The sequence below is a fragment of the Saccopteryx bilineata genome, chromosome 1, assembly GCF_036850765.1.
Source record: "Saccopteryx bilineata isolate mSacBil1 chromosome 1, mSacBil1_pri_phased_curated, whole genome shotgun sequence".
NCBI lineage: Eukaryota > Metazoa > Chordata > Mammalia > Chiroptera > Emballonuridae > Saccopteryx > Saccopteryx bilineata.
In genome coordinates this window covers 254,387,009-254,413,832 of record NC_089490.1, presented here as the reverse complement: position 1 = coordinate 254,413,832, position 26,824 = coordinate 254,387,009, and the positions used below count along the sequence as shown (strand labels likewise).

General features: G+C 46.2%; 1 protein-coding gene across 2 annotated transcripts in view; it reads right to left on the bottom strand.

Annotated features, from left to right (window-relative positions):
• Positions 1 to 26,824, bottom strand: part of MAP3K1 (mitogen-activated protein kinase kinase kinase 1) — a 78,339-nt gene that overhangs the window by 8,821 nt on the left and 42,694 nt on the right. For both annotated transcript variants that reach the window (XM_066240916.1, XM_066240925.1), the window contains exons 3-16: positions 25,775 to 25,972; positions 22,993 to 23,193; positions 21,546 to 21,662; positions 20,660 to 20,808; positions 15,887 to 16,008; positions 14,334 to 14,415; positions 14,036 to 14,219; positions 11,236 to 11,508; positions 7,669 to 7,790; positions 5,368 to 5,459; positions 4,531 to 4,720; positions 2,947 to 4,237; positions 2,446 to 2,598; positions 1,335 to 1,497 (exon numbers count right to left, since the gene is read on the bottom strand). In XM_066240916.1, the coding sequence (XP_066097013.1) occupies positions 1,335 to 1,497; positions 2,446 to 2,598; positions 2,947 to 4,237; positions 4,531 to 4,720; positions 5,368 to 5,459; positions 7,669 to 7,790; positions 11,236 to 11,508; positions 14,036 to 14,219; positions 14,334 to 14,415; positions 15,887 to 16,008; positions 20,660 to 20,808; positions 21,546 to 21,662; positions 22,993 to 23,193; positions 25,775 to 25,972 (3,337 nt within the window). The remainder of the gene's footprint in view (positions 1 to 1,334; positions 1,498 to 2,445; positions 2,599 to 2,946; positions 4,238 to 4,530; positions 4,721 to 5,367; positions 5,460 to 7,668; positions 7,791 to 11,235; positions 11,509 to 14,035; positions 14,220 to 14,333; positions 14,416 to 15,886; positions 16,009 to 20,659; positions 20,809 to 21,545; positions 21,663 to 22,992; positions 23,194 to 25,774; positions 25,973 to 26,824) is intronic.

Below are 26,824 nucleotides of genomic sequence, written 5' to 3'. Positions count from 1 at the left end.
AAAACCACAGTGAGATATCACCTCACTCCTGTCAGAATGACTATCATCAATAAATCAACAAACAACAGTGGTGGGCCAGGATGAGGAGAGATGGGTACCCTCCTGCACTGCTGATGGGAATGCGGACTTGTGCAGCCACTGTGGAAAACAGTATGGAGCTTCCTCAAAAAATAAAAATAAAACTACATGTGATCTAGCAATGCCACTCCTGGGTATTTATCTGAAGAAAAAAAAACCCCACAAATTTGAAAAGATATATGCCCCTCTCTGTTCACTGCAGCATTATTTACAACAGCCAAGATGTGGAAGCAACCTCGTCCAACAACAGATGAGTGGATAAAGATGTGCCGTTTTGCCACTGGTGACAATGTGGATGAACCTAGTGGGCGTTACACTCAGTGAAGTGAGTCAGAAAGACAAACACCATAGGATTTCCTTTACATGTGGAATCTAAAGAATAAAACAAACAAAACCAAAGAGAACAGACTCACAGATACAAAGAACAAACTAACGGTTGTCAGAGGAGAGGGAGGTGAGAGGAGGGAGGTGAGAGGAGGTAGGGAACAGGTGAAGGGGAATAGGACGTATAAACTTCCAGTTACAAAGTAAATATGTCACAGCGATGTAATGTATAGGATTGGGACAACAGTTAGCAGTATCTTAATAACTGTACAGTGACAGTTATACCTTACAATGCAATATTCACTATGTTTAATCACTATATTGTACACCTATAAACATACTGTATGTCAACTATACTTCAACTAAACAGAACTGATTTGTAAATAGATATACAACCTTCAAAAACAGTCTAAGATGTTAAACCAAGCACTTATCTATTTAGTACATCCTCACTCATTTCTTTTATTGTATACACTGAATAATACAACATAAAATGCAACCTTTGTTGAAGCAGATGACAAAGTCCAGTTTTATGCTTCAGTGTTCTTTGCCTATAATAAAATTTTCACGTAATATCTTTATTTTTATATTGTTATGGTGAAACATCTCTTAAACCTGTCCAATTAATGAAGGCTATCTGGAAAAATATGGATCTTATACCTACCCAGGCTTAAAAAAAATTATTCCTATAAGACAGCTCTACACAATCATTTTAAATGAAACACTAAAAAGGTTTAAAAGGCAGAAGTAATGGATGCTTTATGTTGAATTGGAATATAACACAAAGTATTTACAGTTCATCCTACCACGTTAGAGGTGATTTGCTTTCAAAAATTCAAACTATTAATAACAAGTGTTCACTAAAAGGATTTTCTTAAATAGTAAGCAAAAGGTTGTATCCATTCATTGTTTTTGTAACTAAACGCACGCACCTGCCATCCACTCGATGAACAGGTTGTAGTTGCTCTTCTCGCACGTGGCCCCCAGCATCCGGATGATGTTTGGGTGGTTCAGGTGGCTCATCATTCTTATCTCTTCCCTCAGAGCTTCCACGACTTCCTCTTGCTCAGACGACGTGTTTCTGACGTATGTCACCTGTTTCAGCAAACACCGTTACAAAGTTTTGCACTTTGATGAGTTTCTGTCTACAGTTTTAAATGGACAAATCCAAATTAGCTTACATAGTCATAGCAGATGGCATTTACTCTTGTGGGTGCAATGTAGCTACTTACTAAAATGAGAATCTAGCTTTAAAAGAAGTGAACTATTAGGAACATGACAATAAATAAATAATCAAATAAATAAATAGATAGATAGGACACAGGCAATTCTCTAAAACTGTCTGAAGAGTAACATGTCCCATTATAGAAAGTGAACAGCAGATGTCCCCAGAGAGTCCTCGTAAAAGGAGCATGGGGCCACGCCTCCCCTGAGCACAAAACAACATAATTGAACTTTAAGATAACCTGGACATATTATCTTTGAATATATGTATCTTGATTTACTGATGTCACCCCATTAAAAATAAATACAATTTAAAAAAAAAAAAAAAAAAAAAAACACCGGCAGGAAACAACACAGCCTGCAGGAGGCCCATTGTGAAGTGCATCTTCATGGTTTTTTTTTTTTTTTTTTTAATGTGCCTTGACCACGGGCCTTCAGCAGACCGTGTAACCCCTTGCTTGAGCCAGCTACATTGGGCTCAAGCTGGTGAGCTTTTGCTCAAACCAGATGAGCCCTCGCTCAAGCTGGCAACCTCGGGGTCTCGAACCTAGGTCCTTCCACATCCCAGTCCGATGCTCTATCCACTGCGCCACCACCTGGTCAGGTGTGAAGTGCATCTTAACAATCCTCAGTCACGCTTCAACTTTAAAACAGAATTCATGATGCTTTAGCAATGTCTACTTTGAAATTTAGGTTTCTGAAAACCTAACTACAGAACAAAGGAATAGACACACAGGGACATTGCCTTTGTTTTCTTTCTTCACTCATGTTTTGTTACCACGTCAGTCATTCACATTCACATCCGCAGTAGGTATTTACCTGTTTAACAGCCATTAGAGTTCCAGTTCCCACGTCCTGCGCCTGGTAACAGGAGGAGAAGGCCCCCAGGCCTATCTGCTGCCCCTTCAGCCACTCTGTGTCTTCTCTGTAGGGCAGTTTTGCTTTGGTGTGTCCCGGCAGAGTCTCTGGTGTCTGCATAGTCAACAGAAGAAGCTTTTTACTGTTAAGTTAAAAAAGCAAGAGTTTGTGAAATTAGCCTGGCAAAACAGAACTCGTGTTTCAGTATGGCTTCCCAAGGAAGCCCCCTGTAAACTTGACTTATGACCTATGTCAAATGCAGAAGTAATCACTATGAATAGTATCAACCAGAAACCTTTGAGACAGGCAAGGAGTATTTCTGTCCAAACGACGATACGGACATGGTGTAATAGGGGAAGAACCTGCCCTAACGAGGAGCGCATGTTAAAAAGCAGCGTTTCTGAATTAAATTTATTTTAGCAGGGTCCAAGCTAGCGCAAGACTCTTGAAGACTCTACTTACATCCTGTTGAATGATGATGACGTCATCTCCGTTTTCCACCTGCAGCTGAGGCACGCTGGGGAGGGCATCCTGCGACGCGGACGTGGCCATGGCAATCGCTAAGGCTTCCTCCTCCTCGGCCTCCATCTTCTCCTTGCACTTCTGATTATGACTCACGTCATCTTTGTAGGTGTCATCATGGTCGTCTTTTTCAGGAGAGAGGACGGCCACTTCGGACTTAAAGGTGACGGTGGTGTCGCTGGAGGGCATGGACGCTTCAAGCAGGTCCTCAATGCTGGAGTTGAGCTCTGTGTTGACGTCTAGTCTGCACTTGTCTTCGATGGGGGTGAATGCTGTCTCATCACTGGGGATGATGGCATCGCTACCACTGCCGCTGCCGCCACCGCTGCCAAAGCTGTCGTCACACCTAGAAGCACTGTCCAGGTCAAGCGTCATGCTGTTCTTTGAGACACCTCCCTGTTTACTGGTACCAGCCGGGGTGGGTCGAGATGGCTTTGGCCTGTGTATGTGACTGGAGGGCAGGGGTCTGGACTGGGTGAAGATCGGGGAAAGCTTTTCCGAGTCTTTGTTTTCGGGACAGTTTCTCTGGAACTGCAGGGAGAACTTGCGCTGTGCTTGAGGTGATGGGGAAGGTCCTGTGCAGGGAGTGAATCCCTGGGGTCTGTGCTTGGAGGCGTCCGGGACGGGGCCAGCGGGTGCCGGTGGGGCCGAGGGGGATGGGGCTGACAAGGGCGGGAATGCAAGCTGGGGGTGCTGAGACGAAGGAGAGGAGCTCAGACACTGGCTGTGGGGCCGACCTTTGGTCTGAACTGCCGGCTTTGGCTGCTCCATGGTCACTGAACCAGGAAGTCCTACAGACACGCCGGCTAGTCTGTTGGAAACATCCTCCGAGCTGGCACTCAGCCTGGTAGCACGTAGTCCTTTTCCAGTTTTCTCTGTGTGGTCTGTGCACTCGGTGGGGCTGTTTGTGGTGGTCTCTGGATAGCTGTTAAGGGCGGACGCTGGCAAAAAGCCATCATGTCGGCCATCCGAAGTGTCTTCCACGCCCAGCTGGATGGCCTCGGCAATGTCCACCTCATCCGCGATAGTCATCAGTCGACGGCGCATCCTGGCAAAGTGAGTGGAGCCGGACACACCCAGCATCTCTAACAGTTTGGAGAACACGTGGGGCACGGCGGTGACCATCCTCGCGGAGCTCAGGTAGATCCTGCGGGACAGCTTCCCCACCATGGAGTGGGCGTTGTCGATGGACTGCAGAGCAAAGGTGAGGAGGGACAGCAGCTTCTTGTACCTGCAAGGATGCATTCAGTTATCACACAAGTCAAAACTCACTGTCGAATACACACAGATACGGTGGCAATACTTTACAGCTTGTATGTTTAAAAAATAAAGGAATAAATGTTTGTAACTTTTTAAGTAACTAGTCTAGACTTCAAGTCTCTATGTCAGTCAAATATTAGTAACCTATATATATACTCTGTGATTTCTGAGGCTTTCACGATCTAAAAATGTCTTCTTGGAGGTTAGGGGATGGAATGCGCAGGTAGGCAACAACAAGTAACATATTTGCAGAAGAAAAATCACCTGACTTCAACAGGCTCAGCCTGTGGCACATCAGGACTGACAATGTGAGGGTAAAATTCGGCGGGAAATTCCAACAGCAGTCTATCGATAAGACAGAGGCGGCCCAGGAGTTCTTGCCAGTTGTTTGATTCAGTTTGGTTTCCCAGAATGCAACTTAAGACATAATCAACACCACCAATGCCAATGGATCCTACAGAAAGAAAAGTAAAAAAATGAGAATAGTAAAATATGAAACAATGCATGATCAAATGGCATAAGGCTAACAAAAGTACTCTGAGTTATAGTTAAAAATTTCTCTTGGCCCTGGCCGGTTGGCTCAGCGGTAGAGCGTCGGCCTGGCGTGCGGGGGACCCGGGTTCGATTCCCGGCCAGGGCACACAGGAGAAGCACCCATTTGTTTCTCCACCCCCCCCCCTCCTTCCTCTCTGTCTCTCTCTTCCCCTCCCGCAGCCAAGGCTCCATTGGAGCAAAGATGGCCCGGGCGCTGGGGATGGCTCCTTGGCCTCTGCCCCAGGCTCTAGAGTGGCTCTGGTCGCGGCAGAGCGACGCCCCCTGGTGAGCAGAGCGTCACCCCTGGTGGGCGTGCCGGGTGGATCCCAGTCGGGCGCATGCGGGAGTTTGTCTGACTGTCTCTCCCCGTTTCCAGCTTCAGAAAAATACAAAAAAAAAAAAAAAATCTCTTACGTTCATATTCTATTTCTAATGTTGGCTGACTGATTTAAATTACTAAATGACTTCAAAATCCCATAACTGCCCTATCAGAGATTACGAGATGAGACAGTGTGCTAAGGAAAATGATAAAACATGCTATGTCAGGTTTAAGTAAAAAGTTGTTACCAGCTTTCAGTATTTCTCTGCCAACTGCCAGCTCTCCGGCTTGGCCTTTACACAGCTCCAGCAGAGTAGACACAGACAGCTGACTCGTACGACTAGAAACAAGAGGAAGTAGCATCAGACTTGGATCTTGGGTGATGTATACATTAAAAGGAGGGCAGTGGTCCTGGCTGGTTGGCCCAGCGATAGAGCGTCAGCATGGTGTGTGCAACTCTCAGGTTTGATTCCCGGTCAGGGCACAAAGGAGAAGCAACCATCTGCTTCTCCACCCCTCCTCCTTCTCTCTCTCTCTCTCTCTCTCTCTCTCTCCTCTCCTCCTACAGTCATGGCTCAAATAGTTCAAGCAAGTTGACCCTGGGTGCTGAGGATGGCTCCACGGCCTTGCCTCAGTTGTCAAGCAATGGAGCAACACCCCAGATGGGCAGAGCATCGCCCCTTAGTGGGCTTGCTGGGTGGATCCTGGTCAGGGTGCATGTGGGAGTCTATCTCTGCCTCCCTTCCTCTCCCTGAATAAAATTAAAAAAAATTAAAGGAGGGCAGCAAGGTGACACTTTGTGAAAAGGAGAAGTAACTTCTCCAGGAGTGTTTGCTTTTCTACCCCTGAATTGCATTAATAATATCCCTGTAAATAATAATGTTCATTATTAGGACAACTAGGTCAAACCAGATATGATGAAAAGCTTAAATTCATTATCGTATTTTCTTAAAAACAACCTATTTTTATCTCTGAATTTTCACTGAGAATTTCTTGAATTAAAAGCAAAACCTAACCATCCTAAATTTGAGATTCTCTTATATAGCCAGAGTGAGTTCCGAATGTACAATGTTCATTTAGGCAACCAGGTAAACAATCTAACTTTAAAATTTTAGAAAGCGGACAACACAATGTCACAAAATCATAAAGTTCTCAGAAAATGACCTATTTTAACATTGAAGGATGGCATGTGTTTTACAAATTATTAATTTGCCTAATGTTTTCAGATAGTATAGTATCCTCGAAGCAACAAGAACACCTCTCATACCTTGCCTTTGAAGAATTGTGTTCAGAAACAATGGAGGCAAAAGGCAGACTTCATGAATGGAGAATCAAGTCAAAGCTAAGACCCTCTACTCACAGGAGAAAGAAGGAAGGTGGGTTGAGACCCTCTACAGAATGTGCCACGTGACCAGGGAGGGCTGGGTGGAGACCTTCTACAAAATTTCTCCTGTCAGTGGGGGTCAGGCAGGGCTGAGACCCTCTACGGAGTGTGTCTGGTGATAAGGGCACAAACAGGACTGAGAGCTCTGAGTGGGTGTCATGGCAGAGGGGAACAAGGCACATTCAAGGCTTGGACCACCGAAATCATCTAGGACGTGAAGAGAGAATGGCCGGACCCTGTGCACAGAGCTCTGCTCACTCACTGCCAAGGCCTCTGTCCTCCCTCTGCGGAAAGAGACATGGAGACCAGCATCTGCTGAAGCGTAGTCCTGGCTCCTGCCACTGGCCTGCCCGCACACCTCACCTCATCCTCCTCCCTCCAGTTGGGCTCATTCTTCCTCCTGTTCTGTGGCTAAGGATAATGCAGGGATGTGTGGAATTTTTCTTTTGGAAGTGGGGTGTGTTGTCATTTGATTAAACTGTCAGAGTAGAAATCCATTACACAGAAAATCATGAAATGAGTGTTTTGGGGGGTTTCCTGGTAAGAAACCGAAGCATGTGTAATGATGTTACTGATCTAGGACCCTGCGCAGCTCCCTTGTTAAGATGAAATGATACCTTAGAGCAGTGGTAGTGAACCTGGTCCCTACTGCCCACTAGTGGGCGTTCCAGCTTTCATGGTGGGCGGTAGCAGAGCAACCAAAGTATAAATAAAAAGATAGATTTAACTATAGTAAGTTGTTTTATAAAGACTTATTCTGCCAAACTTAGCGAAAATCCGACATAAAGTACTTGGTAAGAAATTATTATTATATGCTTTAACTTGCTGTAACTGCTTTATAAATTTTATAAAGTTACTTCCCTACTTTATAAATCACCATTACTGTGGAACCAGTGGGTGGTTAGAAAATTTATTGCTAACAGAGATACAAGTGGGTGGTAGGTATAAAAAGGTTGACTACCCCTGCCTTAGAGGGTGTAGAGCAGCTACTGTCCTTATTGGCTGGCCTGCAGATGAGGGGACATAATGGGACCCATCATGGTGCTGCCCTGGGCAGGTCCATGACTTCTTTCTAGTCCCAAAGAGCCTCACTAATCGACAGGTTCCAAATATTCACTAGTCCAGCCTTCTAACACGAGAGGTTTGCACGCAGGTCAGGCCTTACCTGTTGGCGTCTGCACACTTGACCAGGATGGTGTCCACAACTGGCCGAAGAAGTCTCTGCAGTTTGATTCTTTCTGCCAAACTGTGGCAAGGAGTGTACACCAGCATGGCTCTCAGTGTTTTCTGGGGGGAATAAAACTGAAGTCAGTTTAACTGCATTTAAAAATCAGCAGAGACAATGAGTTCACCTGTGACAATAAATAATGACAGGAACAGACTGCAACCTATAAATAAGAACCCAGATACAAATAAAAGATTGAGTCAATAAATAGATGTTATAGAAAGGAACTCTGAATTATTTCTACAAATTTTTAACGTCTGAATTAGTTTCAAAGTGAAAAGTTTAAAAAGTTATTTTAAAAATTAAATGAGAACAGGAAGCAGCCTGCAGAGCTCCCAGTGGCCAGAGAGCCGAGAGAAAGGACATTGTTCAGAGAGTGGGGACTCTGCGTACAGACTGCACCGCACACTACATACAGCCTTGGGATGGACCCTAAGTTTCCTGAGTCTGCTGACTGCACTGCGGAAGAGTGTATTTTTTTCTTAAAAGAGAGAAATTCTAAACTCTTTGAGGGTAAGTGTCACGAGGCCTGCAAGAACTCTCAAATGGTTCAGCCAAAAATTATATGTGAGGAGAGAGGGGATGGGACAGAAGGGAAGGAGAGTCCCAAGGCCAGGAATCATTTCTGCCTCCTCGGTGCAGGAAACGAAGCCACTGTGGTGGCCTGACCTGTGGTGGCACAGTGGATAAAGCGTCAACCTGGAATGCTGAGGTTGCCGGTTCAAAACCCTGGGCTTGCCTGGTCAAGGCACATATGGGAGTTGATGCTTCCTGCTCCTCCCCCCTTCTCTCTCTCTCTCTCTCCTCTCTATAATGTATAAATAAAATCTTAAAAAAAAAAAAGTTTCCGAAGCCACTGTGGAGGAACCGGGATAGACTAGGAGCACTCAGAGCCCGGTGCCCCAGGACCTCACACACCTGGGGAAACCCTCTGAACTTGAGAACCAAAAACCAGACAGTCAGCCAGTGCACTGAGCAGTCAGGTGTGTCTGAAGGTTTGTGCTGGAAATAGAAGAGGGTGAAAGGCTGGGCCAAGAACACTGGTCCTTACTTTACAGCATGCGAGTCCCTCAAGACGCTACATGAGGAAACAGACCGTGGCAGGGTAAATTTGGGAAAGAATGCATCCTACTCCTTGATTGTACTGATCAAGTCCCAATGTGTATGAGCTTACTGAAGAATCCCAGACACCTGTCAGTGAACAGATCCAATTCATCTATAATTCAGCGTTCATCAACTTTTTTAAAGTTTTGTGTGTGTGTGACAAAGAGTCAAAGGGAAAGACAGACAGAAAGGGAGAGAGATGAGAAGCATTAATTCTTCATTGCAGCACCTTAGTTGTTCACTGATTGATTTATCATATGTGCCTTGACTGGTGTTACAGCAGGGCGAGTGAACCCTTGCTCAAGCCAGCAACCTTGGGTCCAAGCTGGTGAGCTTTGCTCAAACCAGATGAGCCCGCACTCAAGCCAGCGACCTCAGGTTTCAAACCTGCATCCTCTGCGCCCCAGTCTGATGCTCTATCTACTGTGCCACCGCCTGGTCAGGCTAAAGGTTTTTTAATTCATTACTGATTTTAGAGATACAGGATGGGAGGGAGGGGGAGGAGAGGAGGAGAGAGAGACAGACAGACAGTAACACAGATCTGTTCCTGTTATGTGCCCTGACCAGGAATGGAACTGGCAACCTCTGCACTTTGAGACAACACTCTAAGCAAGAGAGCTATCTGGCCAGGGTGTGTTCATGAATTTTAAGTGAATACAGACATCTTTCTTCAGCGAACTTTTTGCAATCCTGCCAACCTTCCTCAGAATATGCTTCAGGAAATGCTGAGGAAGCAACAGAAACCTCTGTTTCTGAGCTGGGGAGTAATCAAAGTAGCAATATAAAAAATGATGGTGATTAGTACATATTCAGTGTTCTCACATTGTGCTAGTCATTAGAGTTAGAGGTTTCTATTTCAACCCCAAGAGGTAAACATCTTCATTAATCTACAGGTGAGAAAGCTAAAGTTGGAGTTCTAAAGTCACACTACTAGCAAACGGGAGACCTAGAATTTGAGTCAAGGTCTCGATAATGTTGACCACACGTCCAGGTTGCCTAGGCTTGCCTGTTTAACTAGCAGATTATTCAGGTATCCCACTTTGGATGATAAATGAAGTTATTCGATTCTGACTTCAAGCTCATGTTCATAACCATCATGGTATGCTACTCAAGATGCACTAGATACGGTTGCTATAGAATGGATGAGAAAAAAATTTGGAAGTGGAAGCAGAGGAAATAATGAGATTTGAAACAGAGCTGGAAAAAATTTTTTCTAAAGTAGCGGTTCTGAGCTAGAGGGGCAATTCTGACTCTCAGGGAACAGGCAGCAATTCCTAGGAATGTTCTTGGTTGTCATAACTGGTTGGAGAAAGGTTTACTCCTGGGATCCAGTGAAAAGAGGCAAGGATGCCGCTAACATCCTATGAAGCCCAGCCCCGCCCTCCTGCCTCCAACACAGGGTGATCTAGCTCAGCAGAGCTGAGGCTGAGAAACCCTGTTCTCAACACTGTTCTGTGCTCAGAATGGAAACAGTGAAACGAGCCTCCGAAATTACAGACAGACCCGCCCCTTCCTCCTTCCAGCTTGCTCATGCAAGATAGCTTCTAACACATTAGGTTAGAAAAACAACTCAGTAGTCTTCTATGTCATGGAACCCTCTTTTGAAAATATTCCTGAATTTCCATACAATGTTTATTAAAAATAAGTTCTCCTTAGCCCTGGCTGGTTGGCTCAGTAGTAGAGCATTGGCCTGGTGTGAGGAAGTCCCAGGTTTGATTCCCCAAAAGGGCACATAGGAGAAGTGACCATCTGCTTTTCAACCCCCCCCCCCCCCTTCTTTCTCTCTTTTCCTCCCACAGCCATGGCTTTGTTGGAGTGAGTTGGCCCTGGGCGCTTAGGATGGTTCCATGGCCTCGCCTCAGGACCTAAATTAGCTCGGTTGCCAAGCAACGATGCAATGGCCCCAGATGGGCAAAGCATCACCCCCTAGTGGGCTTGCCAGGTGGATCCCAGTCAGGGCACATGCAGGAGTCTCTGCCTCCCCACTTCTCACTTAAGAAAACAAAACAAATAAAACAAAACAAAAATCAGTTCTCTTTAGTGTCTACTGATACCAAATTAAAAAGACAACAACAAAGTAATCAATCAATTTGCTATCATCCCATAAAGAAGCCTTAATCTGGTCAAGTGTAAAGTAAGGGAAATGTAAAGATATGAACAGCAAGACACAGTTACTTAGGGGAGGGAAGTAAATAGTATAAAATAAAACTTGAACAGGTTAAAATAAAACCCAAATGAAGAGATTAAATGGAAAACTGCAATTTCCTGGGATTATGAAATAAAAACAAACTTTAGGTTTTCAAAAATTAAATTGTTACTGGATCTTCAAAAATGACATCTATAAGCAACCCAACACCAACTAAGTGCCCCATAATGCTGTGGTTAGAGATGAAAGCTACTTACTAAAGCAGCAACATACACTTTGTAGACAGGGTCGGCACAGACCAGGGACAGGACGCTGCAGCAGGCCCCCACCACGTCCCCAGGCACGCCGGGTGGCGCTGGCCCGGCGGCGGCTCCAGAGGCACTTGGGCTGCTCCCGCCCGAGTGCCCAGTGCTCTCGCCATGCGCCAGCAGCAGCGCCCCGCTGACATCATGGGACAGACGCCGGAGAGCCATCTCGCGGACGTTCCAGTTTCTTGAGAACAAGCAGCCAACGAGTTCCATTCCAAACACCTGCAATCGACACACACAGGGAGTGCAACGTGAGGACAAATGCAGGGACCACAGGATGCTGAGTGAGCACCCACTTTTATCACTAAGGGAAAATGGCACTTCTAAAACCTTTACTGCCCTACACAATTTCAAATTCCAAAAAGGAGTCCAGTCAGTTCTTGACAATCATAATAAGGAACTGACCGTTGAGAGTCACTGGTACATATCAAAAACCCTTAGCACTTATTAGCACAGTTAAAATTAGGAGTGCAGGCCAGTGGTCAGGTGGGGATGTGTGTGTGTGCACTCGTTTCTGTGTGCCACTGCTCACCACAAAGCAGACACGTCAGAGAAGCCCACTCTGTGTTTGTATGCAGGAAGTTGACAGTAATATCAAGAAAAGGGAAATCAAGAAAGGCCCTGGAAGGGAGCGGTCAAGATACACAGCACTGTTCCTCCGAGGTGACAGGGGACACAGGCCCTGCTCCCCAGGGTGACAGGGGACACAGGCCCTGCTCCCCAGGGTGACAGGGGACACAGGCATTGCTCCCCAGGTGACAGTGGACACAGGCACTGCTCCTGGGGTGACAGGGGACACAGGCACTGCTCCCCAGGGAGACAGGGGACACAGGCACTGCTCCCGGGGTGACAGGGGACACAGGCACTGCTCCCCAGGGTGACAGGGGACATGGGCACTGCTCCCGGGGTGACAGGGGACACAGGCTCTGCTCCCCAGGGTGACAGTGGACACGGGCACCGCTCTGCTCCTCTGGGTTACAGTGGACACAGGCACTGCTCTCGGGGTGACAGGGGACACAGGCACTGCTCCGAGGTGACAGGGGACACAGAGCACTGCTCTTGGATGACAATGGTGAAGTAAAAAACTTCTAATTGATTTTCATCTTGTACAAAAAGGTTAAAAAATAAAAAGAAAACAGACTAAACAGGTGGGTCTGTGACTGATGGAGTGGAAATAACAAGAAAGAAAAAATTCTTGTGTTCTAATCAGCCGAGGATGCTACCACAGTCCTCACTACCGTGCCCGCAAAGCCGGAGTCCCTCCAGAAAGGAAGGCTCCACCGTCTTGACATTATGGGCCAGTTAGCTAACAGTAAATGTTATAACTAAGATAACTTATATAAAATTTTTTTAAATATTACAGATGGAAAACCAATTTTGGGAAAAGCAAATGACCTATTTTATGTGTGTATGTGTCATACAGTGAGAGTTAAGGAGATTGGATCGCATGGACCACAGGGGGCTCATTACATGCCCAGCGTGGGTAACAGCACATCGCTATCTGAATCTTCTTGCTCCTCACATGCCCTCCTTCACAGAACACCTGGAGGTGCAGCCTCAACCAACCCACAGCAAGCACAGATGCAGGGTTCTCCTGAGGACCCATTAAAGGGCAGGCGAGGGGCTAAATACCATTCATGAACTAGACAAAAAAAGTCAGATGTATTTATTATGTTGCAAATGTTACCAGATTCGGAAAAGCTTGCTAACATGCTGAGCAAAGACCCAAAGCTGCAGGAGACAATGAAAAAGGAAACAAAACCTAATGATATAGGAAGCTCAATGAGTTACTGTGCCTGTTTGACAAGTTCAAGAATATGAAACAGAATTTAACATATTATCGAAAACATACTGCTCACAAAAATTAGGGGATATTTCAAAATGAATATGAAGTGACAAAATATCCCCTAATTTTTGTGAGCAGTGTATGTGGCTCTGGCCTGTTGGCTCAGTGGTAGAGCATTGGCCCAACGTGTGGAAGTCCCGGGTTCGAATTTCAGCCAGGGCACACAGGAGAAGCACCCATCTGTTTCTCCCCCACTTTCTCTCTCTCTCTCTTCCCTTTCCCGCAGCCATGGCTCCATGATTTGAGCACAGCGGCCCAGGTGCTGAGAATGGCTCCATGGAGCTTCCACCTCAGGTGCTAAAAATAGCTCAGTTGCGAGCATGGCCCCAAGACAGGGTTGCCGAGGGATGCCAATTGGGGCGCATGCAGGAGTCTGTCTCTATGTCCCCTCCTCTCACTTAAACAATAGAAAAAAAAATGTTACTCTCCTTTGGATACTTAAGACACTGTCTGGTTCTGGGTTCTAATAAAACAGAATGGACAAAAAACCCAAGTGACTGAAATTCCAGTTTACCAAGGATGAAAAGCAGTTAGTTATCTGGAGGGAAGGTAAAGGAATGGAAACCTTGCCCACTCAGCAATTGAAACCCCTTACAGGCCACAGGGACATGGAAAGGAGAGGCTGAGTGTTAAGTGGCCACAATGTAAGAAAAAGGACAGCTTCTCAGCCGGTGTAGCAGCCAACATGGGGAGGAGGGAGCCCCACAGGGCTCTGGGTAGCCATGCGGGTTGGCTAGTTCAGAGGATGTACCTCTAGGGGTGTTTCTCACAGCTGAGCTTGGTGATAAGCCACACGGTGCCCAGACCACAGGAGGCAAGAGGGCAGGCCAGGCAAGTACCTTCTCCCATGGAAAACACCTGGGGAGACAGTGCCCACAGCCTATGAAGAGCAAGAACACCTACCTGAATCCAGGGTTCGGCGAGGTCTTTGTAGGCGGCGGGGATCTGCTGAGCCCCGTAGTGGGTCAGGCTGAAGCTGCTGTCCTGGCCCCGGCGCTGTGGCCCTGACAGAGGCTGCGGCGGCGCGGCGGGTGGTGGGGCAGCCCGCAGAGAGGACGGGGCGTCACCAGGGCTCGACAGCTCGTGACTGAGGGAGAAATCAACAGAACCTGCTCAGAGTGACTCGCAGATTTCAGAACCACTTTGAGAACATTTTAATTTTTAATCTAACGTATCTGCATCAGTTATTCCAAACCATTACCTGTAGAAGTCATGGGATCTCCACTTAGATCTACAGAGGGGACATATCAGAGGTTCTCTATTTCTCCTGCATTCTTCTGCCCCTGGAGAGGAAAGACCTTAAATTACTGCAGGTAATAACTTCACAATGGTTAGTTCAGGACTGACATATGGAGCAAACCTCAGAAAGTAACCTGACATAACATTTACCCAAGAGCAGGCCAACACAGCAGCAGATTCAGTGACTCTGACGGTCAGACCCTTTGCAAATGCCATTTCGTTAGTTACAAATGTGGTTGCTCACTGGTGTTAGATCACCTGCCCACGTGATGATCTGCTGTCCTTCCAAACCTCACTGTGACCTCTTATGGTGCCTGCCCAGGCGTCACCCCTACCCACCCTCCTGCGTGGGCGCCTTCCGGATCACCACTGTTTCCACTCTTTGCATGCCTTCCATCTGTCACACTCGACTACATTTCCTTGCTAACACAGCTCATCTCTTGACAGTTCCTAAACTCCCATCTGTTGAAAACATCACATAGGGCCCACGTAGTTCTTTCCTTCTCTCACCAAGCTCCTCAAAATCCATGTTCAAATCCTAAATAATATACAGTCAACCCTTGAACAAAGCAGGGGTCGGGACCCTGACACCCCCCTAGCGCAGCTAAGTCTGTGAGTAACTTCTGACTCCCCCAAACACTACCTACAGAAGCCTAGTGCTGACCAGTTGACACACAGAGCACGTTCTGTGTGTGGCATACCGTATTCTTAAAATAAAGCAAGCTGAAAAAAAAGAAAATCCTAAGGACAAGATATACAGACAGTATTCCCCGAGAAACGGCCGTGCTGTCTGCTACGCACTGCCAGGGGAGTAGGGCGGGGAGGGCACCTACAGATGGACCAACGGGGGAGGGGCAGGAGGGCATCTACAGATGGACCAGCAGGGGAGGGGCAGGAGGGCATCTACAGATGGACTAGCCAGGGGAAGGGGCAGGAGGGCATCTACAGATGGACCAGCCGGGGGAGGGGCAGGAGGGCATCTACAGATGGACCAGCGGGGGAGGGGCAGGAGGGCATTTACAGATGGACCAGCGGGGGAGGGGCAGGAGGGCATCTACAGATGGACCAGCGGGGGAGGGGCAGGAGGGCATCTACAGATGGACCAGCTGGGGGAAGAGGCGGGGGCAGAGGGGCACCTACAGATGGACCAGCCGGGGGAAGGGGCAGGAGGGCATCTACAGATGGACCAGCCGGGGGAAGGGGCAGGAGGGCATCTACAGATGGACCAGCTGGGGGAAGAGGCGGGGGCAGAGGGGCATCTACAGATGGACCAGCTGGGGGAAGGGGCGGGGGCAGAGGGGCACCTACAGATGGACCAGCCGGGGGAAGGGGCGGGGGCAGAGGGGCATCTACAGATGGACCAGCCGGGGGAAGGGGCAGGAGGGCATCTACAGATGGACCAGCCGGGGGAAGGGGCAGGAGGGCATCTACAGATGGATCAGCCGGGGGAAGGGGCAGGAGGGCACCTACAGATGGACCAGCCGGGGGAAGGGGCGGGGGCAGAGGGGCACCTACAGATGGACATGCAGTGGTGGTGCAGCTTGTTGCGGCAGCCGTCCTCACACACGGTCAGGCTCTCCTCGTCCAGCATGCCCAGCAGGCAGATGGGGCACATCTGTTCCTCCTCGTCCTTCATGCTGCAAACCATGGAGACAACAGTCAGCTCACCACCAAGGGGCCAACAGACGCAGGCCACATGCCAAATGGCTTCAGATTGTGAACAGTGAGGGAATCTTGTTTAGGTCCCTCTGACACGTAACTATTTGAGAGATACTTCTTTCTCCTATGGATACAGTAACTTTACACCAGATTCACACCTCTGTGCATTTACGGACTGTGGGTATGAGTGAACCTTACCTCGGTAGGAATACCACTCCGTATCTAAAGTACAATATTTGAGAGGTAAGTACTGTACCCCAAAATCTGCTCTTACAACGTTTGCATAAACAAAACTGCTCTAAGATGTGATGCTGCACCAACACACTGCACACTGACAGTTCCAGGGTCTCAGGGATGGAAAGGACCCTACAGATCAGCCAGTCCACATCCCAGGTGTGAAGGCTCATTTCTGACACCCTTTATGGGTGTAAACTGGCCCAACGTTTCTAGAAACTAATCTAGAAACGTGTCATTTTTTAAATTATAGACAAGCTTTCATCTGGATCTCTAGGAATATATCTTAAAGAAATAAAGAGACAGATATCCATATGAGAATTTTCACTGCAGTATTATTTAGCATAATAAAAAAGTCAACCTAATGAACATCAAAAGATTAAAAATTGGTAACCCCAACACCATGAAGTCTTTAACATATAAGAGGTCCATAAATAGTAACAAAGAGCAATGCCCACAGTATACTATATGGTGAAAAAAGCAGGTAACATGACAGAATTCAAACTGGTATAGAATGATTCCATTTATGGCAAAATTGTCACTATATCGTGTATATTTGAATTATAGTGTGTGTGTGTATATATATATATGAATATACAAAGTGCTCTTAAAAATCAGTAAGAAAAATACTACCAATAAAATAAAAAAGATAAAAAGACAAAGTAAAAATACCAATAACCAATAAACATGGAAAAAGTAGAAAATGTTTACTAAAATGAATGACACCATTTTGTCTTTTATTTTTTTAAATTTGATAGATGAAAGTTTATTAAGCTGGTCACATCTGGCCCTAATAGTGAATAGGAAACAGGCTCTCATGTACTGCTGGTAGGAGGAAAAACAAATTTTTGGAAAGGAATTTGGTAGTATTTCTCAAAATACTAAATGTACACGTCCATGACCTAAAAGATGGTGCAGACCAGGCTGGAGAGAAGCATTTCATTTCCAACTTTATACATTTTTGTTGGATACTTTACAATGTGTGGAGTAGCTTTTAACATCAAAACCATGTCCATGACAACACAAAGACAAGGTTCTGGGGTGTTGAATAAGGTGCCCTGGATGATAAAGGTGGTTTGTGGTAGACCCATCATGAGCCTTTTGTTTGAGAAGGACATCCTCCTCCCTGCGCGCCCCCGGCCTGCCCCCGGCCCTTTTGAACCTGGGTCATTAGCATCCTAGGCAATGCTCTATCCACTGAGCAAATGCCTGGTCAGGTGTAAGTGCAATTTATTACTTAAATGATCTTCTGACTTAAAAATATTCCATTTTGGGGTATTTTCTGCCCATTTTTTCCCCAAGTATATATTTTTGTGAATATTATTCACAGCACTTATATATAAACATGTACAATTTCACATTCTTAAAATTTTTATCATAGAAATTACACTTGTGGCCCTGGCTAGTTAGCTTACTTGGCTAAGAGCATTGTCCCAAAACAACAAGGTTGCAGGTTTGACTCCCGGTCAGGGCACACACGGGAAGCAACCAATGAATGCACGATTGAGTGGAACAACAAGTGAATGCTTCCCTTCCCTCTCCCCTCTCTCTCCCTTCCTCTCTCTGTCTCTAAAAAATAAATAAGAATAAAAAATAAGCCCTGGCCGGATAGCTCTGCTGGTTGGAGCCTCATCAATCCTCTTCAGAAGTATAACGTTAATGGCTGCACGAACCATCCGGAGAAGGAGTGGACTTTACCTTTCACTCGCTGCGTATTTAAGCCGTTCCCAACTTTTCACCATAAAACTGAAAAACAGCCATCTCTGTAAGTCTGTGCATTTCTTAGATTACAATTTTCTTCATAAAAAAGTGCCTTTACTGGGCCAAATACACGTTTTAGAAGGCCACTTCACATACATAGGAACACGCATATCCTTACAAGAACTGAACTGTCTCATCACAAAGGTTTCCACTAACTATGCAAATAAATTTGGCATCTTTTATCAAAATGAGCATTGCCTTAGTTATGAGGTGGATGAAACAATTTTTATATGCTTGTTAGCCCTCTGAAATTCTTCCTTCGTGTGCATCCTTTTCATGTTCTTTGCCCATTCCTGTACTGGAACCTGATGTTCCTGTTTGCAGGCTTTCTTTTTTCTGGTAATTACTTTTTGTAAGTCTATTAAATTGGTCCCAATCCTGTTTTTTCATTGTTTCTTATATACCATTAAGATTAATACAATGCAGCCCTGGCTGGTTGGCTTAGTGGTAGAGTGTCGGCCTGGCGTGCAGGAGTCCTGGGTTCAATTCCCGGCCAGGGCACACAAGAGAGGCGCCCATCTGCTTCTCCACCCCTACCCCTCTTCTTCCTCTCTGTTTTTCTCTTCCCCTCCCGCAGCCAAGGCTCCATTGGAGCAAAGTTGGCCCAGGCGCTGAGGATGGCTCCATGGCCTCTGCCTCAGGTGCTAGAATGGCTCTGGTTACAACAGAGCAATGCCCCAGAAGGGCAGAGCATCGCCCCCTGGTGGGCATGCCAGGTGGATCCCGGTCGGGCACATGCAGGAGTCTGACTACCTCCCCATTTCCAACTTCAGAAAAATACAAAAAAAAAAAAAAAAAAAAAAGATTAATACAATGTAACCAGATAACCCAGATAAACTTTAAAAAAAAAAAGCTGAGATGACAAACATGAGCATCCTCACTCACACAGCACAATCTCAGTATATCAAGATTTCACTCCCCGCCCCCTGGGAACCACAGACACAAAAAACCCCACCAACTGGTGGCCACCCCACATCTGGGAGGTGCTGCTCTTTCACCTCGGAGATTTCTATTCAAACTTTGGTTATCTAGTTGTAAGCATTTGTTATTTTTTTTCCAACATAAGGGGCCACAGAAATATCCATCAAAAGGAGACAGAATCTAGAATGAGTCTAACAGAAGGCTTGAGAAATAAAAGCTTATTTTCTTCATCATACTCTGAAGAGCCGAGGGGTGAGAGAGAGAGAGAGAGAGCCTTGAACTAGAAGCCCAGATAACTCCGGATCCGATGATGCTGCCGCCGCTCAGAGGAGGGGGTGACCGCTTTCGGCTTTATGCATCATTGACCCATGGGAACTAGGCAAAGGTCCAAAAATTCTTAAAACTTTAGGATTCTAAAATAATTCATTAATCAAATAATAAAAATATAATTCAACCATGAACTTTTCCCATAGATAAGAGAGCCTCTCTTAGTTCTTCCTCCCCTGGGCCTTTGTCCGCACATCCCTTTCCGGTCATGGTGAATGCTGAAGCAGGTGCAGCCCTGAGGACACTGATGGGGGCCAGGGTGGGGTTTCATCCCTTAGACCTGGACTTCTCAACCCGGGGTGCCCTGGGAACACACTAAAGTTGCCCTGGCAAGAGAACCAGCACTCCTTTCTGGGGTACTGCAAAACCTCACTTCTACATTAAAACCAAAGAAGAAACATGGAAAGCAAGGCAAATTCACACGAGACGCCTGCCCTGTGTGGACGCAATGGCTGGCCCAGCCGCTGCCTCCACTCGTCCCTTCTCCCTTCTTTCTGTTTTATCGTGAAAACCCTGTGAGGGAACAGGGCGGAAAGAGGGGCTCCCCGGGCAGGATGTACTCAGACAGCCATGGAGAAGAGACACAGTACAGATGGTGCGCCCAGCCCTGCAGCAGAGGGCCTTCTGAGGGCCCGTGTGCACACACAGCTCGCAGACCCAGAGTGTGGATGGCAGGAAGGCAGACTGGAGGCTGGAAGGGTGGATGGACTCTGGGGAAGAAGCCGCAGGCGGAGTGTGTGGGCACACACTCTCTGGTCCCCGGGAGTCACAGCGACTCACCAGACACACAACACACAAGGGACATTGGGGTGACTCTATCATCTTCAGCAACAAGGCAGCAGGGAGCCTGAGAACCAGAGGTGACAGCAGCTGTGTCTAGTGTGACAACACGCCTGTGTGTCTAGGACGGCACGCTTCTGCTCTCACAGGTGAAGTGCCTTCACAAGCACCCCTGGAAGTGAGGCATCTGCGGGTGACATGGTGGTGCCCTGCATTAGAGCAGTTGATGGTCTACACCTGGCCTTGCCCCTTCTCCTGCCCGGTGACGAGCCCGAGAGGCTGCCGTGAACACAAACAGGTGTGTACCATGTTCATGCTCGGCACAAGTGCTGGCCAAGAAGAGAGCCCCTCGCTCCATCTCTGCCACACCTTTCTTGGGAAGTAGTTGTGTATTACAGCCTGATATTTAAGGTGCCACTTCTCTAACACACACACACATACACGCATGTTCATATGACCTTTAATGTTTTTTACCCTTGACTTGAACTCAAAAGCCAAGATACGATAGTTAAATCATCCAGAGCAACTTAAGCAGATGTAAAATATCACCCTTAAAACTACAAAGCACCCCTGGTTAATGCTTTTAACTCTTTGAGAAGGACTGACCTGTTTTCTGAACTGGACGTGGACGTGCTTGGGGATGAGAGCGTGTGCGAGTTAGACATGCGGGACACAAACTTCTGGATGGTGTTGCGAGATGGGGCTTTGATCCGTGAGCTGCGCCTGCTGTGGTATTTCTGGAACAAACTCTCAACCTAACATTGAAAAAAAGACAGTAACAATGACATCTGGGCCAGAACACACATTTGGAGAGTCCTAGAAGCTGAATTATTTTTTTGTTTCATAAGTTTTTCATAAAGCCAATGTAAGAACTTTATATGAAGCATACACACAGCTTTTATGAAGGATGGTATTCTTACAGCCAGTCAGTGCTTACTCATTTTTCAGTCTAGAAGAAAAAACCAGGCCCTGGTTGGTTGGCTCAGTAGTAGAGCGTTGGCCTGGCATATGGATGTCTCAGGTTTGATTCCCAGTAAGGGCACACAGCAGAAGCGCCCATCCGCCCATCCACTTCTCCACCCCTCCTCCTCCTCCTCCCCCTCCCCCCCCCCCACCTGCAGCCATGGCTCAACTGGTTTGAGCATATCAGCCCCAGGCACTAAGGATGGCTCTGTGGAGCCTCTGCCTCAGGTACTAAAAATAGCTCAGTTGCAACCTTGGGCTCCAGATGGGCAGAGCATCAGCCCCAGATGGGTGTTACCAGGTGGATCTTGGTTGGGGGGTATGGGGGAGTCTGCCTCTCTATCTCCCCTCTTTTCACTTGGAAAAGAAGAAAAAAACAAGAAAAACCTAATTCGTCAATAGACAACTATTTATATCCACAAACCTGCAAAATGACCACTATTTAAGTTTAGGGCTCATAGAAAATTTTTAGAACTATACCATAAAAATGTGTTGATCATTTTACTCTAAAGCATTTATTTAATCTTACCTCAAAATTCTTTAAAGTTTTTCTCCATAGCATCGGGTCCGAAGGTTCCAGCTGAAATACCCGGAGCATGACGAACAGCAGGTGAATGCAGAATGTGCCGCGCCCACAGCTGCAGTTCTACAGGGTTAAAGCAGACCCAACATGACGGTTATGTGGTTCTGTTAGTTCCTCAGTCAATCACTTCTTAAAAAGCATCTCCAAGTATACTAGTTTTTCTATATTTTATTTTTTAATTTACTTCATTTTATTTTTTAAGACTGTATTTATTCATTTTTGAGAGAGAGAGCGAGAGAAAGAGGAAGTGAAGGGGGAGGGAGGAGGCAGGAAGCATCAACTCCCATATGTGCCTTGACTAGGCAAGCCCGGGGTTTCAAACCCGTGACCTCAGTGTTCCAGGTCAATGCTTTATCCACTGCGCCACCATAGGTCAGGCTTATACTAGCTTTTCTATTAATCAATATGCAAGTCAATAGGTATCCCCACAGATTAATCTCTTATTTTTGGTGAATTTATGAAAATAGATCAAATCTGCATTCTAAAGTATATTAAGTCAAAGTCAAGACCTTTATAAACACATTAAAAATAATTATTAGGGCCCTGGCCGGTTGGCTCAGCGGTAGAGCGTCGGTCTGGTGAGGGTTCGATTCCTGGCCAGGGCACATAGGAGAAGCATCCATTTGCTTCTTCACCCCCCCCCTCCTTCCTCTCTGTCTCTCTCTTCCCCTCCCGCAGCCAAGGCTCCATTGGAGCCAAGATGGCCCAGGAGCTGGGGATGGCTCCTTGGCCTTTGCCCCAGGTGCTAGAGTGGCTCTGGTCGCGGCAGAGCGACGCCCCGGAGGGGCAGAGCATCGCCCCCTGGTGGGCGTGCGGGGTGGATCCCGGTCGGGCGCATGCGGGAGTCTGTCTGACTGTCTCTCCCCATTTCCAGCTTCAGAAAAATACAAAAAAAAAAAAAAAAGAAAAAGTTATTAGCCCGCCTGACCAGGCAGTGGCACAGTGGATAGAGTGTCGGACTGGGATGCAAAGAACCCAGGTTCGAGACCCCCGAGGTCGCCAGTTTGAGTGCAGGCTCATCTGGTTTGAGGAAAAGCCCACCAGCTTGAACTCAAGGTCGCTGGCCCCAGCAAGGGGTTACTCGGTCTGCTGAAAGCCCGCAGTCAAGGCACATATGAGAAAGCAATCAATGAACAACTAAGGTGTTGCAACGCGCAATGAAAAACTAATGATTGATGCTTCTCATCTCTCTCCATTCCTGTCTGTCTGTCCCAGTCTATCCCTCTCTCTGACTCACTCTCTGTCTCTGTAAAAATAAATAAATTAAAAAAAATTAGTTATTAGCCCAAAATATATTTTAAGCTCGCTTTTGTTGACCAAATTGCAGAAAGCTAGAGCATTTTATGAGTCTAAGAGCAGACATCACGAAACACCGCGTGGTGGCGAAGCACACCTGTGGCCCGATGAACACACGGTACTTGTTGTCAGGACTGTCCCCTCCGATGAGGAAGGAGTTCGGCCCAATCTGCTGCAGCAGGTAGAGCCGGGCCCGCATCACCTTGTTCACCCTGCGGCTTGTCTCCTCGGGGCTGTACGGTGAGAAGCCATCCGGGGAGGGGGCTCTTCGAGGTGGCGTGATTCTCCCGCTCTGAAACTTCACAACATTGGCTTTTGTTAAGAAAATGGCTTAATTCTTGAAAAGAAACAATTACCCCAAAATGGTTCTATCAGACAGCTATGTGGCATTTTATATCCTGAAAATAAAACATTTTCTCAGCATTTAATATAATGGAACAAAATGTATTTTGCAAGTGCTTTTTTGTCTGACATGCTCATCACAAGTAAACTTCTAAAATCTCAAGTCATCCCATAACTAACGATACATCTTTGGCTGGGAGAGATAACCACGGGGTAATAGTATAAATATTTGAGTTCTCTGAAAAGTACTTTGGAAACCAAAATAAAATGCATAAAAAATTTACCCCCCAAGCTGCAAAATTATTTATTTCTATTAAATTTAAACATCCAGTTCCATCCCTGGCTCAGTGGTAGAGCGTCAGCCCAGCATGTGAAAGTCCTGGGTTCAATTCCCAGTCAGGGCACACAGGAGAAGCACCCATCTGCTTCTCCACCCCTCCCCCTCTCCTTCCTCACTGTCTCTCTCTTCCCCTCCTGCAGCTAAGGCTCCACTGGAGCAAAGTTGGCCCAGGTGCTGAGGACAGCTCCATGGCCTCCGCCTCAGGCACCAGAGCGGGTGGGGAGCCCATGGCTCTTGAGCCAGATGTGTCTCTTTTGATGGCTGCATCTGGCTCGCAGACAAGTCTTTAATATAAAAAAATAACATTAAAAATATAAAACATTCTCATGTATTATAATCCATTCATTTCCTACTGCTCATGTTCATAGTTGTGGTTGGCTAGAGCCAATCACAGCTGTCCTCCGGGACAACACCAAATTTTTATTGGATAATGCTTAATGTACACGGGTCGTCGTATGGCTCTCACAGAATTAGTTCAAAATATGTGGCGTTCATGGCTCTCTCAGCCAAAAAGGTTCCCAACCCCTGTGCTAGAATGTCTCCAGTTGCAACGTAGCAATGTCCCAGATGAGCAGAGCACCGCCCCCTGGTGGGCATGTGCTTGGTAGATCTTGGGTACATGTGGGAGTCTCTCTGCCTTCCATCCTGTCACTTAAAAAATAAAATAAAAATAAACAGTAAACATCCAGTTCCTGGTTTTCAGTTAATGTGTTCTCTTCTGCAACTGGTAACTTATAAACAACTAATGCAACTGACTTCCCAGATTACATAGTCGCACTGGAGGCTGACAGAAACTCTGCTGGCTCCCCTTGAACCTAGGCTCTCTCTCAATGCCCCAGGGCAATCCCAGTTCTGTCTAAGGCCTGAGTGAGGAGCTGAGAGATGATGAGGAGAGCTGGTGAGCACACGTGGTGGTGGAAACCCTCCTACAGGGAAAGCCCCGTGGTGCAGGGATTTCAGAAAACACACCACCCAGCAATTCTCCTCCTCCACACAAACCCGAGGGATGAAGATATGTCCCCACAAAAACTTGTACCGAAATGTTCATAGGAAACATTACTCACAATAGGTAAAAAGTAGAAACACCCCAAATGTCCACCAACCGATGAATGGATAAGCAAAATATGTATATCCACATGACAGAATATATTATTCTGCCATTAAAATTGGTTGGGATGCTCACGGAAGTTATACCATGAAGAACTGAGATGCACAAAGCTAAGTGAAAGAAGCCAGTCTCAGAAGGCCACACACACTATGACTGCTTTTATATGAAATGTCCAGAATAGGAGAGTTACACATGGAGCGAGAAATGGGGGTGGCTGCCCAGGGCTGGGGAGAAGCTGGTAACTGGTCTGGGGTCTCCTTTAGGCAGAGTAAGTGTATTGTAGGGTTAGGTCTGACTGTAATCATACCAAAAACCGAGGCATTATATAGTTTAAACAGGCAAATTATATGAATTAGATCTCAGTAAAGCCATTCATTTTTAATAGGCAGTTACTTGACAGGTAACATGTATGTGTACACATGCTGTTTGACATGCTGAGCATTCAGACTACGGATATGCTCACAGATGTGCAAAATCATGGATGCATACGAACACTTCACCATTTTTTTGGTAATGAAAGGTTAGGAAGGAATATATAAACATGCATTAGTGTGTAGTTTATTAAATAAACTGGTTTATCCAGATAATAAGATGCTATGTAGCCACTACAAAGAACAGGGGGGGTACTTTGTCTAGTACAGATCCTAAAGTGTACAGTGGTTGAATGAGTTTTCTAAGATTCTAATTTTTGCTTGAAATTGCAAATTTTACCACTTACATTGTTTTCTTCTGGAGTGACCTCCACAAACTCCATCTGACAAAGAAGGTCTGCCCAACACAGAGGAGGGCGGGACAGCAGGGTTTTCGTGGCCTCAGTTTACCTCTGGTGGATGACCATGCAGCCTCCCCCAAACCAATGGGAGCCTCAACACAGCAAGAGGTGAGTGATATCTCCATTTATTACAAAATTTGTTCTGATGGAGCCACAGAAAGGGTCCCATCCCAGACTTGCCCTGTCCCCCAACCGCGGGTCTGCAGACCGCACTTTGAGCATCGCTGCTCTGACAGGTGGTTAGGCAGGCTTCTCTGTGATACAGAGGAGTCTGAAAATTACAGACACTAAACCTATCTGCTAAAACGCTAACTTACAGGCACCGGGGAAACTCTCTTCCTCCTCACTCCTGGGGACTCCGATTTCACCGTGCGTCCGGACGGGGAGCCGGGCGAGGGGCTGCGGCGGCCTCTGGGCGCTGGCGACGCAGGGCTCGTCTGGCCCTCGCCTTGTGACTCAGTTGCCAAGGTGTTGACCTCAGATCCATCTGCTTTAATCGGGATTGGTTTTACCACCTAAATGAAAACACAACATTTGATTACTTAAAAGTATAAGAAAATAAGCCTATCTGAACATAAGAGACTAAGAAATAAGCTCAGTGGGTTTTATTAGGTGATATTATACAAATATTATACAAATTTAACAGACGTTACCAACCTCTATTTAATATTCCTTTAAAGCATAGATGTAAGATTGTCTTACTCACACAGATTTCGGTCACTCAGGCTTTTTCAGCAGTTAAAATGTTGTTATACATACTTTTTGTAATTTGGGGTTATCTGTTATTAAAGGCCACAAGTCACTTACCATTCAAAACTGACAAAGGTTATTAAACAAATATAAAAAATAAGCACTTATCACTTCTACAATTTATTCAACCAGATTGGAGCAGGAGTTTCCTTTTTCATTTACACTGGAAAGGCAGGAGTTGAAAACAATACTGAGCACAACCTGAAGTGATCAACTTGTCTGATTGATTAATAGGAAACCATTCTTGCAAGTTTGAGGGCAACATTTTATATTACAATTGATAGTTTAGACACGTTTTTTCAGAAACACCAAAATATAAGGTCTACCGGAAAGTTCTGTCCATTTCTATCACAAGTTTTGACACGTAAGCACATGTTTATTTGGCACATGTGTGCCTCTCTATTTTTATCACTTAATGTATACATACTGACGTAGCAAATTAACTAAAACAAAGTTGATTCACCAGTCTTATGTGTGAAGCGATAGTGTACCCATGGCTACTGATAAAGTTCATTTACGCTACTATAATTTTTACGAATTTCAACAAGGAAGAAATGCTACAGAAGCATGTCTGTCACATCCACCATATTCCCTGGACTTAGCACCCTCCGACTATC